We start from the raw sequence: 14,900 nt of genomic DNA, 5'->3' as shown, positions 1-14,900 counted from the left end.
TCAAGCAAGGAAAACAATGCTTTGTATTTAACGACAAAACCATGAATTGAGGCTGCTCAGTTTCCCACATTACTCTTGAGCTCTTCGGCCTTGACCTGGGTAAACACTTGGACAAGTGCTAAGACATTTTAATCTCCATAACTAGACCATACTTACTCTCTACTAATACTAGCATTTTCTGCAGTGTTTTAAAGAGTGATAAAAATGCTGATTTTTGCTAGATACTGAACTACTGCATCAAATGTTTAGTTAGATATAAGCTAGCAACAAATTAAAACTGCTGCCTGCCTAACCTGTTTCCAAACCGTGAAACTGGCCCTGCGGAAGTCCGTGTTCAAAACACGTCCCTGTGGTACTAGCATGGCAGAGGCTTTGGTGTATCTGCAAGGAATTCTAGCAATAAGGGTGCCTACAGGATAATGGTAATTAAGCTAAGCCTGATCCAGGCTAGCCCGTAGCTATCAACCAGTGGCAGCAGAATGTGCTGAGTGCATTTTGGCTGTTGGTGTTTTACTGTTCGGGGAACAATAAATGTCGATTTTCCTGATCTATACCAGTTACGCAGTCGTGAAAGGAAGGAGTTGGGTGAAATCTATAAATCTGTTGGTGAGCTGGACAGGTAGCTCATGGCTTCTGCAATGAAATACTGCTTCCTCTATAAGGAATAAAACTTTGGTGCTTTGGAATGATGAATTCAGCTGTCTTGCTGGTGGAAAAGATTAAGCAAAAGGGAAGGACTTTAAGAACTCTGAGTCAGGAGATTTGGAAGTCTTAGTGTCTGATCTCTTTCTATATAGCATTAAGGCCTCCTATTTACTTTTTACTTACATTAAATTTAGTATCACCATCTTACCGATGAAGTTATTAACCCAGAAATAGGAATAGATTGGAATTGTGTACCTCGCACTCCCGCAGCCCAGAAAGGGTCAATAACTCTTCCATCTGTGGCTAAAGGACCAAGCACTTGCTATAAGATATTAAGACCTGAGCAGAAGTGAAGGCAGTGGAGCAGGTAAGAATTGCCTTGAATAGCTCTGCACAAATATATTGGAAAATCTGTATGAGGGAACAAAATCGAATGTGTGTGCGTTAGTGCATGTTTAGAATACGTAATGGTCAGAGACATCCCTAAGGAGCCGAAATAGCCAGGGTGAGTGACAGCGGTTCAGAAAGTGTAAATCTCAGCTGTGTTATACTTGAGCCTGGAAGAGAGAATTGGCCTGGACCACCCAAATGCCTCCCTCACATGAGATGGGAAGGAGTGCTGTGTCTGATCTACTCCCTGTGTCCAGTAAGTACCAGCAAAGTGCATCTTTCTATTACAGAGCACCAGCTTTAGCAGTAGTTGATGGCTTTGTCAACATTGCAATACATGCAGGCATTGAGGGAGGAGTGAAGGTGGCTGGTGAGTCACCTTAAAGAGTAGCCTGAGAAGGAGACAAGCTGACGTGGGAGCGAAGAATAGGGTTTCAAATAAAGTAAGCAAAGCTGGATACACGTTGGCATAATAAGCAGGGCAGATAAAGGGACATGGGGATAAGTATGGGGGGATCCCAGTTGTGGAATGCATTAAAAATGGAGACAAGAAACTTGAAATTGCTGCAGGAGCAGTGATATTCAACAACAGTCATGCTGCACTGTTAGGCTCAACAGTAATTTTGATTATGGAAGTCACGCACACATGGGGTACGCACCCAGGGCTGTCTCGGTAGAAGCTGTAGCTGCCATGAGAACGGCGGGGGGTGCTGAAGCCAGAGGCCTTAAGCCAAGACTGTTTGAGGGCAGAGTTCAGGCCCCGAGTTGAGTTCATACAGAGCTGCAGTTCATGTATTCATTATTGTCAACTGTTCATTAATCTCCCATGTGTATCTAAGTGTGTTTGGAGAAACTGACTCCTGAGGAAAGGTGGAATTTTGACCTCTTAGCATTAAAATATTTTTGTTATGTTTTGGTTTTGCTTTGCTTTTAATGAGCCGCAGGCAAGGTCTTCTCCCTGTGACATATGTCTGATACTGTGCAAATTAGGACATTCCCCATTTTGCTTCAAAAAAATTTCTGTGCTGGGATCATAGAATATCCTTTTGTATACCCATGGTCATATGTCAAGCCTAATTTTTAAGTATTGTCAACCAGGGTTTCCAGAAAGGGAATTGGATCCTTGCTGCCTTGGCCTGACAAAAGTCCTACCAACCAAATATTGTGATCCTTTGCTTGCTCATTCTCTCTCCACTGCTGTGAAGTTTAGTGCTAGTCTGCTTTTATTTTTTCTTCGAAGAGTTCAAGTTTTCTCCTCTCTTGAGACTGTATTTTCTTTTCTGCTGAGTCAGTTCTGTTTTCCACTGGTATCTTCCATCTGGCAGGTTAAAAATTAGGCAGTCATATGTCTCCGTTTGTTTTCCACAGCCCCCAGAACAGGGTGCGAGCTGCCAGTCTCCAAGAGGTGCAGAACCAGATTCTCCATCAGGATTTAGCTCGGCCCCGTTCTCCTGTTTGTGCTTGAAGAATGCTCTCCCCCAGTTTAGGGGTTACTGAGGAAAAGATGTTTCAGATTAGCTTTACTTTTTCCCCTAGGAATGGCCACAGATGTTTTCTTTGATAAGTATATACTGTTTGTTTATTGTTCTATTTTCTGTTCTGTTTCTCAAATTCATTTAATGGGGAATGGTCTTTATGCTGCCAGTTCTTAGTTAGGTTATTGGCTTTTGGGTTTGTATCATTTTCATTGCTCATTATATTCACTTTGATGGGGATAGAGGTATCGTTTGCATGGTCCTGTAGAGTTTATTCCTCTTTAAACTGAAGAACTTTCCTATCTGTTGTTATTCCAGGCAAGTACTTGCCTTCCCTTAACATAATAAAGACTGTCCAATTAACTTCTACAAATTTCTTTGGTGCTTTCAGGGTGCCTTGAAGGTAGTATTAACTTTTCACAGACCTAGGAAAAGAATGTAGACTGCTTCACCTACAATCCATAATAACTTTTTTTACAACACGTTTCAAGCATTTTACAAGTATTCTTTGAAGCTTGAGTCAGTAAATTTTCAGCATGATTCTGGAAAAACTGATGAACACATCTTTTTTTGATGGTAAGATCTTTTACATGTACATTTCTTTGAGTTGCTTTTCACTGTCATTTTCAGCGTGTTCGTGGGGTGGCATATTCCAGTCACTTGAAGCCTTCTGGTAACTTGGTTTTGTACCTGCGGTCTTAAAATTGTCTTTATAATCTAGACTGCAGCAGGTCTTTTTTAGCTCTGTAGAAGTGGAGAAGGATCATTATAGACGCTGTGTGGCTTTGTGATTTGTTGGGGAATTATCCCATTAGCACACTGTATTTGTCTCATCATTTCCCATAATTACTAATAAACAAGATTATTTGTGAAACTTCCTCTGAAGCCCGTTAGAATAGTTCTGGCAGGGACGGTATTCACATCGTGTCAGTTCTGCTTCACAAAATCTTCAGGGCAGCTAAACTCATTATGTGCTAGACTTGAGCTTTCTTGTAGTTTGTTGGCAGTTATTTAATCATTTCAAGGTGAACTCTTTACATAGGTTTTTTTAAACAGATAAATCTTTCTCTTGGAGAATATTGCTCCAGTTGTGCTCAGCTGATCATTTAGAACACATGAAAATTGTTTTCTTTGTGCACAAAGGCTCTGATTTTCATGTGATGTATCCAGATTTCACCCTAGTATGACTCCACTGACTTCAGTAGAATTGCTCCTGCTGTACGCTGAAATAAGTTACATGTTTTTTCCTTAAAAACAAACAAAAGGCCCCACTGGTTTTCAGGTTACCCGAGAAGTTATGTGACTTTCAACAATCACACAAAAGCCTGCAGTCCTGCATGCAAGGGCTTGAAAACATCTGGAGCTTTCAAGATTTCTCAACATGTGCCCTTGCACAGCATCGTTTGCAGGATGTTACTTGTTAGAGGACACCTTTCACAGCTGCTCTTACTGCAGTTCTGCTGTGAGTGGAGACTTGAGTGAAATCTTTCCTATAAACAAGGAATATATATCCTTTTAAGTTAATGGAGCTAATGGATCAGGCCAACTGAATAAATGTTACCATCATGAAATCATCCAAGATTTAATTCTACAAAGCACTTACACACTGAATATTCAAGTTGGGTAGATGAAGAGAAACTGAATTATAAGACAAAACCAAAATCTGCCAATTTTGGCAATTTTCCCTCTTGGCTGCTGATTATCTGACAGCAAATTTATCAAGTTTCTTTTATTATTTTTTTTTAAAGGAACTGTTAATTGTGGCAGCTAAATGAAAGAGCATTTAGCTCCTAGAGAACAGTACAGGTCATGGACTGATCATTCCTTTCTTTGAGACCTCTCAGCCAAGATGCTCAATGGCTATAATCCAGGTTTGGTAAGATGTTATAGAAATGATGGAAGGTATGATATAAGCCATTTCTCTGAATAGTGCTATTGAGGGAGTCGCTCAGAGATAAAGCACAATCTCTCTGTTGGTCATCTGTAATGACAAGGATTGGAAGGAGATGGAGGGGACTCACTAGCTGCTGGTATCATTACGTGGAGCAGCTTAGGGGCAGCTGACTCAAAGGAGAATCCTGTGCTGGCTGGCTCTTCCTCCTGGACAATTATGTTTAAGCATCAACACTTCAGGAAAACGGCATTTGCTTTGCTTCCTTGAAGTTACTTATTGAGTGACAAGCAACTATGATAACCAGGCAAGGCATATACAATTGCCATATATTCTTCTTGTTCTTTCCATTTTGCAAAGAAGTGGGAAGAGGAGTTAATCTGATCGAAGCTGATAATCTTGATGAATTATTTCAGATTCTGCACCCATACCGGTTTTCTTCACTGCTCTTACTGGTCAGTGCATATCTCTGTGTTCCTTGAATTGGGAGAAAATCGTTCCTTGCAGGGCCCTGTAGGTCAGAGTGCTGCATGCACCAAGGGCTGCATCTAAAAACTACAAGGGAAATATCCAACAATTATTAATTTGGAGACACAACAGGCTGGTGTAGATCAGCAGTGGATTCACATAATTGAATTTCAGGCAAACCATTTCAGCCCAAGGGTCAAATTATGAATAAATATAAGACAAAACACACCATCTGGTGAACCATGCCTAATGTAACTGAATTAATTGTTCAGTGGATCTCAAGGCCAGTTAAATAGCTTATCCGTATGTCTCATTGCTTCCTTCTAAATGACACATTCAGAGCTTTTCCCTTCCTTCTCCCTCTCTAACCCTTTAACCTCTGAGTCATTTAGTGGTGGTGGGTGGTGTCTGCTCTGACAGTGTGTTGAGTATATTGCTGAAATAAACAGGCCACTTCAGAATTTTTTTTAGCAAATGAGAGCCTGCAGTCAGTGACTGACTTTTAAACATATGGGCCTAAGAAGACGTAATTTTAATTCATTGTAGTTATTATTTGCATAGAGCTATCTGCTTCTGGGTGGTTTTACAGGCAACATATCTCGAGGATTGCTTCCTGTTTAAGAAGTTATGCGCAAAGATGAAGAAAGTAGAGCTGGATGCGAAATGATCGTTGTAAAGTCTAGCTTTGTCTCAATGCTTTTATGATTTTGTTGGTTATAAAATCAGTGGCTTGCTTTAGATTTCTCTGGCTTTAGCAGGCTGCTGGGGCAGCTGTTGATTTTTAAAAGTCTGAGAAAACATTTTTTTTAATAGGTGGTCCAGTCTGCAGATTTTTTCTGTTCGGGGGAGAGGGGCTGCTTTTACAGAATAGTTTCTACATTTGTACAGAAAATAGGACAGTCACATTTTTATAACTCCAATGAATGGTTTAATATGACTTTTAGAAACAGTAGAGTCTCAGTCACAAAGAGTTTGAGCTTGCCAGCATGTCTTAGAAAGGTATTGCTGGCTTAGCCCTTGTTGATTATGGCAGAATTATTCAACTAATTCCAACAAAAATTATGAAAAAATACAAGGCAGATTATGAAAAATACTTCTGGTTCAAAATTGTTGCCTTGGTGATGTGCAGTGTGTAATTATATTTTTTAAAAGTCCTTAACAAATTTGTACCCAATGTATTTTGTTCTTATTTTATATACATGGCAAGTCTCAAGGTTGTATGACAAATTATTTCAGCAAAAGCAATTTCTGTCCTATAGAGATGTTTATGGCAGTTCATGGATTCCTGTGAACTGAATGTGAAGCTCAGATTTTCAGGTTTGCCTTGTGATGTTAGAGGTCCTGTGTCTCTCACAATTAAGTAAGATTTTCGATGCCCCTTTAAGCAGCTGTGTTGTGACAAATACTCAAGTAGAGAAAACAGAAATAAAATTAAGAGAATTGCATTCAGATGAAGTTCAGGTGCCAGGTATCCTGGATTTCTAGTATAGATAATTCCGAAGTGCTCAGTGCCATGTTACAAAGCATGTGAAGTGCAGTGTGGTGGCTTGCTCTTAGCTCTCTGGTGAGGACACGCGCTGGAGCTGACTTCCTTCAGGAAAAGGACAGGCCATTAGCCACCGGATCAAAGCACTGGGGTGCTTAGTGGCTGCTAGTGGCACAACTCAAGATAATAGCACCCCGAGGAATATGGAGTAATGGAAATAGTCTCCCAGCTGGAGCTTGATCAATAACACTTGGAAAAGATGCCTACAAGAGCTTTGTCTGCTGCTTGTGTCCTGACTGGTACGGGCTCTTGCAGGGAGGAGGGAAGGAAGTGGAGTGAAAACAGCACCCAGTTTGTTGGGCTTTTGTGGCTAAATATCACTGCTAAGTAGATCTATCCCTAATGCAGCTCCTGCAGTTGTTTTTCTGGAATTTGGAGTTATTTCTATTTTATATGTTCATTTTAAAGTATTGAACTATCTAAAAAGGCATATTTGTCGTTGAGGGAATTCTGTACCTTTATGCCTTTTCACATTAGGAGTTAAAAAGAACACATTTCAGAATAGTATCTGGCTGTATTTTAAAATAAGTGTTTAGACTAAAATATCTTAATTTATCTATATTTATATAGATAAATGTGTGCCTTCAGTTGAAATGCAATCCCATGTGTAAAAAGCCTTTCACTTTTTACCTCTTTTTAAACTCGCGATGAGCTGTGTTAGCTAAGATCTAAAATAATTGATACTGTTCTCCTGAAATACTGTAAAGCTGGGTTTTGGGGGGGTTGTTTATTAGAATTTGTTTATATTTTAAAGTACCATAGCTTTGCCCAAGCCATCAGTGGAATAACATTGGCATGAGACTTGAGGTCTGGATGGAGGTTCTGTCTGCACGTGCTGTTCCTTGGGGCCCAATGCAAGTTACTTTCAGGATTGCTCCAGTGGCAATATTTTAATACAACTTTCCTGGCCATTCCTGCTGACATTTCTGGATTTAGTATGAAAAAAGTACTAGAGCTGTAACCAGAGTTAACAATTTTGTACTATAATATTTCAGTTAAATTGCAGGTTATTAAATAAAGGAAGCCAATTTCTGATCATACTTAATGTACATTTCCAGTAATTCAGGATCTGATGTCAACAAAAGAAATGTTTTAGATAGTGCAAAGAAGTGAAGTAATCAGATTATCTTTCAGGAAATGTATAGTATTTATTTCAAAGTATTTTAGCCTGATACAGAGCTAGTAGAAGGATTCACAGTTTACATGGTAGTCGTTTGAGTCAGATGGATGTAATGTCTTTTTCTTATACAGTCTTTGTTTCTCACCTTGGCTTGGAGGAATTTATTCCTTCTCACTGACTGTGCAATTCTCCATCAGTTCTCAGCCCTGTCTCCTTCTCCTTGAGAGGTGTAGCCCACCTTCTCTGAACTCACCATTTTTTAGTTCATCTGAGTCTTTCTGGGCTTGGGTTTGTCATAGAAGTGATCTCTCGGTAAGAACACAGAGGACAAGCAAAGCTTATGGGTTATTATGGGGAAAACCAAGAGTTGCTTTTGTTGTGCTCTGCAAAGTAAGTCTTTTGCCTCTTTTTACATCAGCTTTTTACAACCTTCATTTGGCCGGTCACATCTATTTCACCACTGACAAAGGTCTGTAGTTGGTTTTCTGGGCATTGCCAGTCATGAGGGTCACGTTCCAAACCATAGCAGGGCCAACTTGTGTGCTGGAGCCTCACGTTAGCAATTAGATGTAGTTGTTAGTGACTGTCTTACTGAAGCTATGCTAGACAAAGGAGATAAGGAAATGATGCAGGAGTCACGCAACTCATGCATGGTTTCTCTGACATCTGAAATTTAGGTAATCCCCATTATGAATCTCATTAAAGGCAATCTGGGCAACAGAAATATCTGTGAATAATTTATGCATATCTCTAGAGCTTTAAAAAGTGAGCCCTTAAACGTGGATGGAGCTTTAAGGGTGTAAGTATTCCCTTTGTCTCAGTGGACTGTGAACTCATTCATACCAAATGGTCCTATTTACCTGATAACGATGTATGTAAAAGAGGGTATGTATTTAGCAACAGCAGTATATATGAGTTGACTGAGATTGACTTTCCACATTTTGGGTCCCTTTGAAGACTCTAGCATTAATGCTCCCGCTGCTGTTGTCCCTGAATTGGACATGTTTATGCAAACTCCATGCGGTGCTGTAGGTTTTTAATACCAGTTAGAGACATTTAATGGAGGCTTGTGATTCACAGGGAAAAAACCCAATGTCATTTGCCAAAAAAAACCCAACTCAGCCAACCCAGAGGGGAAGCAATTTTGCGTTCTTTATCCTGGATTATAATGACATAAGCCTCTGGAGAAATTCCGATAGCTCTAACCAGAGGTTGAATGGAGAGTCAAGAGCAATGAAAAAGAAAACCCTCGCTTTTTGCTGCCGTTGATGATTTTCTGATCAGACAAAGCAATACACACAGAAATCGCTGAACAGACTGGTGGAGGCCATGAGCTGACCCATTAAATTAAATTTCTCCTGTATTGCAACTAGATGATCTCAAAAAGCTGTGTCAAGTGTCCCTGTACATCTACAGTGGGTAACCATGTGTTTTCACAGGGTGAACAATGATGAGCATTCAGCAAATAGTATGATTTGTGAATAAAGGCAAAGCTAAAGGCAGGTAAGGTGCAGCAGTGTGCCTGTATTGTCCAAATGAATTGAAGGGGATTGATATGATCTGTACCAGTCTTGACTTCAAAATAATACTTTAGCTGGGCACATTGGTCCAGGTGTCTGAGTCTGCTCATAAGGTCCCAACCCGAGCATCATTTTGCACACGCCATTGCATTGTGGAAGTTTACATTTCCAGATTAGTTTATACTTGTATGAGTTACACATCAAGAAAAATTAGAACATTACCTTTAAAAGGCTCACTGAACACAAAAAATACAGACTCACTGAAAAAGATTTTCCTTAATATTTGTCTTCTAGATATTATCTGGCTATTAGTGAAAAACATGATTTTTCTCAGTTCTTTGTTCTAAACCATTTGTGGTTTGTTGTTTGGGGTTTTTGGGGTTTTTTTTTGTTTTTTTTTCTTGAGAAGTGAAATTATTGAGTTTCCTGAAAAAGTAGACAGCTCTCAGTTTTTAGGCTAAATGTTTCACAGCAGTATACTACAATAGGCTTTGCCAGTAGTTTGCATAAAATTTGTTGTTCATCCTAAGTGAAATTAAGATCGGACAAATATATTTGGAGAGCTGGGTCTTCCCCCGCCACATTCTACTGTCTTTCTACAAAAGAATTTGGGCACTTTTTTCTACTTTAACGTGCTGTCCTCGGTTTCAGCACAAATTGGTTTACAGTGAAGAATTCACTGATAGGAGGACGTCTAGGATCTCGAAGTATGTAAATATGATCAAAGTGAAAAGTGTAGCAGGATGTTTTTCTTGACATTCGGTCCAAAGGAGCACAGCCAATCACTTATTAACCTCACTTATAAAGATGCTAACAAGGTCTTAATGACAACCTCCCAGGCACGTGTGTGACTCTAAGAGAGTTTGGTTTGGGAAGAATCTCTTGTGAAGTTCATAACTTGTCATGCAAATATCCATGATCCACTTTGTGACAAATGAGTGACAAACTAATGAGAGTGGCTACATACAACCCTAAAAAGCATGACTCACAAAAAAAGGCTACACTGTATCTCTCTGGGATTTGCAGTGGATTGTGGATGGGTTGAACTTAAATCATGCATAAGCAGATCAACTCTGGAGCCAATATGTAGCAGTTTGAATACTTCCAGGAAGCACTGGATTCAGCATACGTGTGCTGATGACTTCACCTCCTCAACTGTCGTAAAGATGTGTTCAGAAGTAGAGGCCAAATGTGTACAATCCTGGAATTGTCCCCATCAGAGTACATGGGTGGAGCCCCAAACCAATTAGGCTCTGAGAATACACTGTGGTGTATTCCAGAAAAGACTGGCAGAAACTGTTCAGTGAACAGTCAGTGAGAGAAGGTTGCTGATAAGAGACAGGTCCTTGCCGTGTGAGAACAGCTGTTGTTCCTCCAACAAAGCAAGGCTCGGATAGAATTCCTGCACATGGACCCTGGCTAGTGAGTTGATCATACAGATAAGGCATGGTGGGGAGCACTGGTACAACAGTAGGTGCTGCTTTACTGTGTCTCTAGATGAGTTTGGTTATAAACTGCTAGTCTAGCAAGAGAAGGCCAATCTCACACTTTGATTAAGAATCCTTTCAAAATCAGACTGCTCTTTCATTGGTCAATATTTAGTTTGTCTTAAATTCCCTGGGTTTCTGTAATTATGAAAGGGATTTTTTGGAAGGTATAAGCTTTGGCTGCTGCGTGGAAGAGCTTGAGAATGCCAGTTATAAAGGTTCAGATATTAAAATACGAACGAAAAGAACCTCTGTGGTTTATGAAATTCTTGTCAGTTCATGAAATTTGAAGTGATGAATGACACTGCAAGAAACCACGATTTTATTCTGGTTTAGTGTATTTAAAAACATAAATATTTATTACAAATTTCTATTCCTATTTACAAAGTGCTTGCTTTTTATAAGTCCCCTTTAAGATGATTTTTGATGCTGATGGATATGGCGCCAGCCACTGATGTTTTCTTTTTTTTTTTCCTCTTTTTCAGTTACACCAGCAGAGTTGTTTCCAATGGACTGAAGGCACAAATTAATAATCCAGAACTGAAAGTCAGAGGATTGGACCCACTCATCAGCAATTTAATTGATAAACTTCAGCACTTTAATAAAGTAAGTAACTTTTTGAGATAAAAACATTTTAACACTGTGTTTGATAGCAGAGCTGAAGCTAAAGTTGCTAGGTGGTACCACTTCTCATGTTACGTTTCCCAGGATAATAGGCCTGAAATAGTCATGTAGTGGGTCCAATACTAAAGACAACTTGAAGATTCTGTTGGGCCGGCCCGTTTATGAACTCTAATGAGGCAAAATTATTTCCCTGGAAGTTGCTCTGATTCCTGGCTGGTATTCAGTGGTGGAGATATAAACAGATCAAAAGACAAAATGAGTCTCTAAGGGTGTGACAACTGAACTGTACGGAATGGCCAAGTCGGGACAGAAGGTGCTCCAGGATGAATTAACTGTGCACCTTTGAAAACATTTCCTTGATAGGCCTTGTTCTCGAGCTTCTCAGCCCAAAAAAAAAGATAACCTACCAATGAGTTTGTCAGAGACATGATTAACCTGTGTCTGCCTCTATCATCTGTTTGTGTTCCCTCAGATGCACTTCCAGTCCTGGTGCATCTGCTGTCTTTCAAAGCTGAATGCACGATTCTCTGATATTCCTGCTTCAGCACACCTCTTTGTGAGCTCTTAAAGTAGTGCCAGTCCAAATGAGCTGGAGCTAACAGATTTAACAGAGATTGATTTTCATTTAAAGTAGGCATGTTTTCTTGTCAGCTTGGAAGAATGCTTACAACAGTGTGTTCCGAGTCAGATGTGTTTGCACATTAGTCTACTCGTAATCTTTCACGATTAAAGAGTGATGGAGCATGGGGATATAAATAGTAGAGAACTGCTGTAAGATTAAAGTCCACCTTTGCAGGTGGGGTGAGCAGGAAGAAAAATAATCTGCACAGGTAAAACGCGAGGAGGAATTGCTTAGTCAGGATGTGGGAGGTTATTAAGACTGTGGCTGTGACGAGGAGCCATGGTTTGATCTCTTATTTGCTCCTGCAGTAGTACAACCCTCCTTTACTTCTCATCAGCCACCGGTGGTAAATCCATAATCTAACCAGTAATTAATGTTTTTGTTAAATCTTGCTTGGCCGTAATGTTCTTCTACTGTTCTGGAGGTTGCAGCTCAGGGATTCTTTGTATCACGCTGTTTGATTTAACTTGCCATGGGGAATTACAGCAACCAGTCTGATGCGGTACTTAATATTAGAATGAAATAGACATTATGTGGTCAGGTTGATGAAAGGGATAATTCATTATTTATCTGCCTTTGCAAGTTGTTATAAAGTAGAGTGTTAATTTACTTTATAAATATTAGATACATCCATCTGTGTAATAGTCTTCTATAAACACTGACAATAGGAAATAGTTAGAAATAGATTAAATTAAAAGTAGTTGTGTGTTGGATATTCTATTTCTTTGTCTGTTGTAGAAAAATAAAAATCTGAACAGTCTCATAATGAGCTGCATACCAATTTTCTTAAGTTCTGTATGTTTAAAAAACAGCTTCAAAGAACACTCTTTAACCAGAACAATAAAATCCAATTCCTAGCTCTTTCTGTAAGTTGGAAGTGTTGCTTTCTGTTACTTCTAATTCTGCTTTAGGAGAATATCATCCTTAAGTAAATGTAACTCCCATCAGATTGAGGTGCTTAGCAATAATGGATTCCAAGGGTGAAGGATTAAACAGAATACTGATTATTGCCCTAAGATGGTTCGTTCTTAAGTACTTGGAATAATATAAATTCCTTTGATCATAATTTTAGTAAGATTTCTTCAGAGATCAAAGCATCAAAGAAGTCGCTAAATATCTAAGGCTTTCACATACAACATCAAACATGTGTAGCTGTTTTCTGCTTCTTGAATTTTCATTTTGGTTGTGTTATTAATATACAAATAAAAACTGACACTGAAAAGCCGATTAAATCAGGAGTTTAAAGTGTCATCAATAGTGTGTGTAGACTGCATAGAGGGGGAGTTATACAGAATTCCATTACTCATTTTATGAGCAAATTGATTTTTTTTTCATCAAGTTATTTTTTTTTTTTGGGGGGGGGGGAATATGCAAGTTGGAATTTAAACAGTGATAAAATAAGGTGTTATCTTTGTATCTTCTTGTTTGACATTTGCAATACCATTGTAAGCAATAGTTGCAGAAGCAATCCTGGAGAGCAGAGAACAAAGCAACGCACAGAACGTGCATCATGGGGGACTTAATGCGTTTAGGTCCCAGTAATCTTCTACCACTTGAGTAACATTGCAAAACTATCCAGAATAGAGCGCATATTCTTGGATAAGAGAAAGAGGTCCTGAGATTTTTAAAAGAAATAACATTTCTGTCTTAACAAAACAAGCTCCAGCCGTGCTGCCCTCGGAAAGCCCGGACCGTTGGCTTTCTGTCTCTCGTTCTGTTTTGCAAAGGTGTGTGTTTTTGAAAACCGGGTTAATCTGCTGCTAGATAAATTTGCTGAGGTTGTGGAGTACTGTCAACTACAGCTACATTCAAATCAACAGGATTCATTTTTCTAAAAGATGTACCTTAGCTCAGCAATTCTTAACCATTCCTGGAGCAGATCTAATCGCTGCTGTCTTCGATAGCTCTTCTACCTCCTGTCTTCCACTGCTGGACCCCAGCTCTTCCTCTTCACTCATCACATTATCAGGGCCTAAGATAACGAGTGCCCCTGGCTGCTGGGGTGGCAATGCGGCACGCGGCTGTGAGCAGGAGGGACTTGTCACTGGCCAGGCAGAAGTAGCAAACCATTAATTCGTTTAAATCCAAAACTGGCGGTCTTCGGTGTACAGCAGCCATTGCTTTGTTAGCTCCTTATTATGATTTATCTGCAAATGTAAAGAGATTAATAACTTCATTGATCCTAAATCCCATGGACATGAACAAACCCCTTATCAATGTATTATTGTTCTAGTTGGTGCAGCCCGGCTCCAGCACATTACAAATAATCTGCATGCGAGTCGCCTTCCCTTTCTCCCTGTCATTTCGGCTGAAATGCCAGTTTGTTGGAGATTATAGCAGTTCCTCATTTTATTCATCTGGGACTTAAATCCTCACCACATAGTTGTTGTTCTTTTAAAAAATGATTATGCAAATAGCAGGCTATTTCATAACCACTTTGCAAAGCCAAAAGTAAAGTGAAATTTAGAGAATATTATTCAACAATTACTGTTATTTGCATCCCTGGCAGATAAGGTATTTGAAGAGTTCATTGCAGCTGCTGATCCACATAGCAATAGAATTACCGAGTTACAATTTACAGTAACTTTTACTTTTAGTAATGCAAAAACAGATCAAGTGAAGTCCCAGGTCGATTTTAAAGAACTAGCAGTTAGAAATAACATCTTTTCCTCCCCCTTTTTTGTGAATAGAGCAGATGTGAACTGCAACTGCTAATAAACATAAAATCCCCCATTGCGCCTTTTTTGAGTACTACTTCTTGCCACATAATCACACTTAAATATGTTTTAATGTTTTACTTCAGCATAATGCTTTTCACAGTTCAAACACAAGCGGTCTGAGGCCAAGGTTAAAAATCCTGAAGGATCAATTGCATTGAAAGGCAATGAAAATGTTAGGGAAAAGTGAAAAAGCTTTGACTATAACTTTACTGGCAGTGTTGCATGGGCATTCTCAAAGGATTATAATATAATAAGTAATATACAAGTTTAACTTATTTGTCTCCTGTCATACTAAATCTAATCTTGACAGATTTTTGAGAATTGGTGTGTTTTGCTGTTGTCAGTCAGAGATGAACGCTTAGGGCATAGCTGTAATTCAAGAAGACAGTGCA

At 39.3% G+C, this 14,900-nt stretch overlaps 1 protein-coding gene across 2 annotated transcripts in view; it reads left to right on the top strand.

The window, feature by feature from the left end:
- The window catches only part of LOC141744590 (glypican-5-like), a 387,960-nt gene that overhangs the window by 223,868 nt on the left and 149,192 nt on the right, over positions 1–14,900 (top strand). For both annotated transcript variants that reach the window (XM_074590881.1, XM_074590879.1), the window contains one exon: positions 11,028–11,148. In XM_074590881.1, coding sequence (XP_074446982.1) covers positions 11,028–11,148 — 121 coding nt within the window. The remainder of the gene's footprint in view (positions 1–11,027; positions 11,149–14,900) is intronic.

The sequence above is a fragment of the Larus michahellis genome, chromosome 6, assembly GCF_964199755.1.
Source record: "Larus michahellis chromosome 6, bLarMic1.1, whole genome shotgun sequence".
NCBI lineage: Eukaryota > Metazoa > Chordata > Aves > Charadriiformes > Laridae > Larus > Larus michahellis.
The sequence above is the reverse complement of the archived record's forward strand: the minus strand, read 5'-3'. Positions and strand labels throughout refer to the sequence as shown.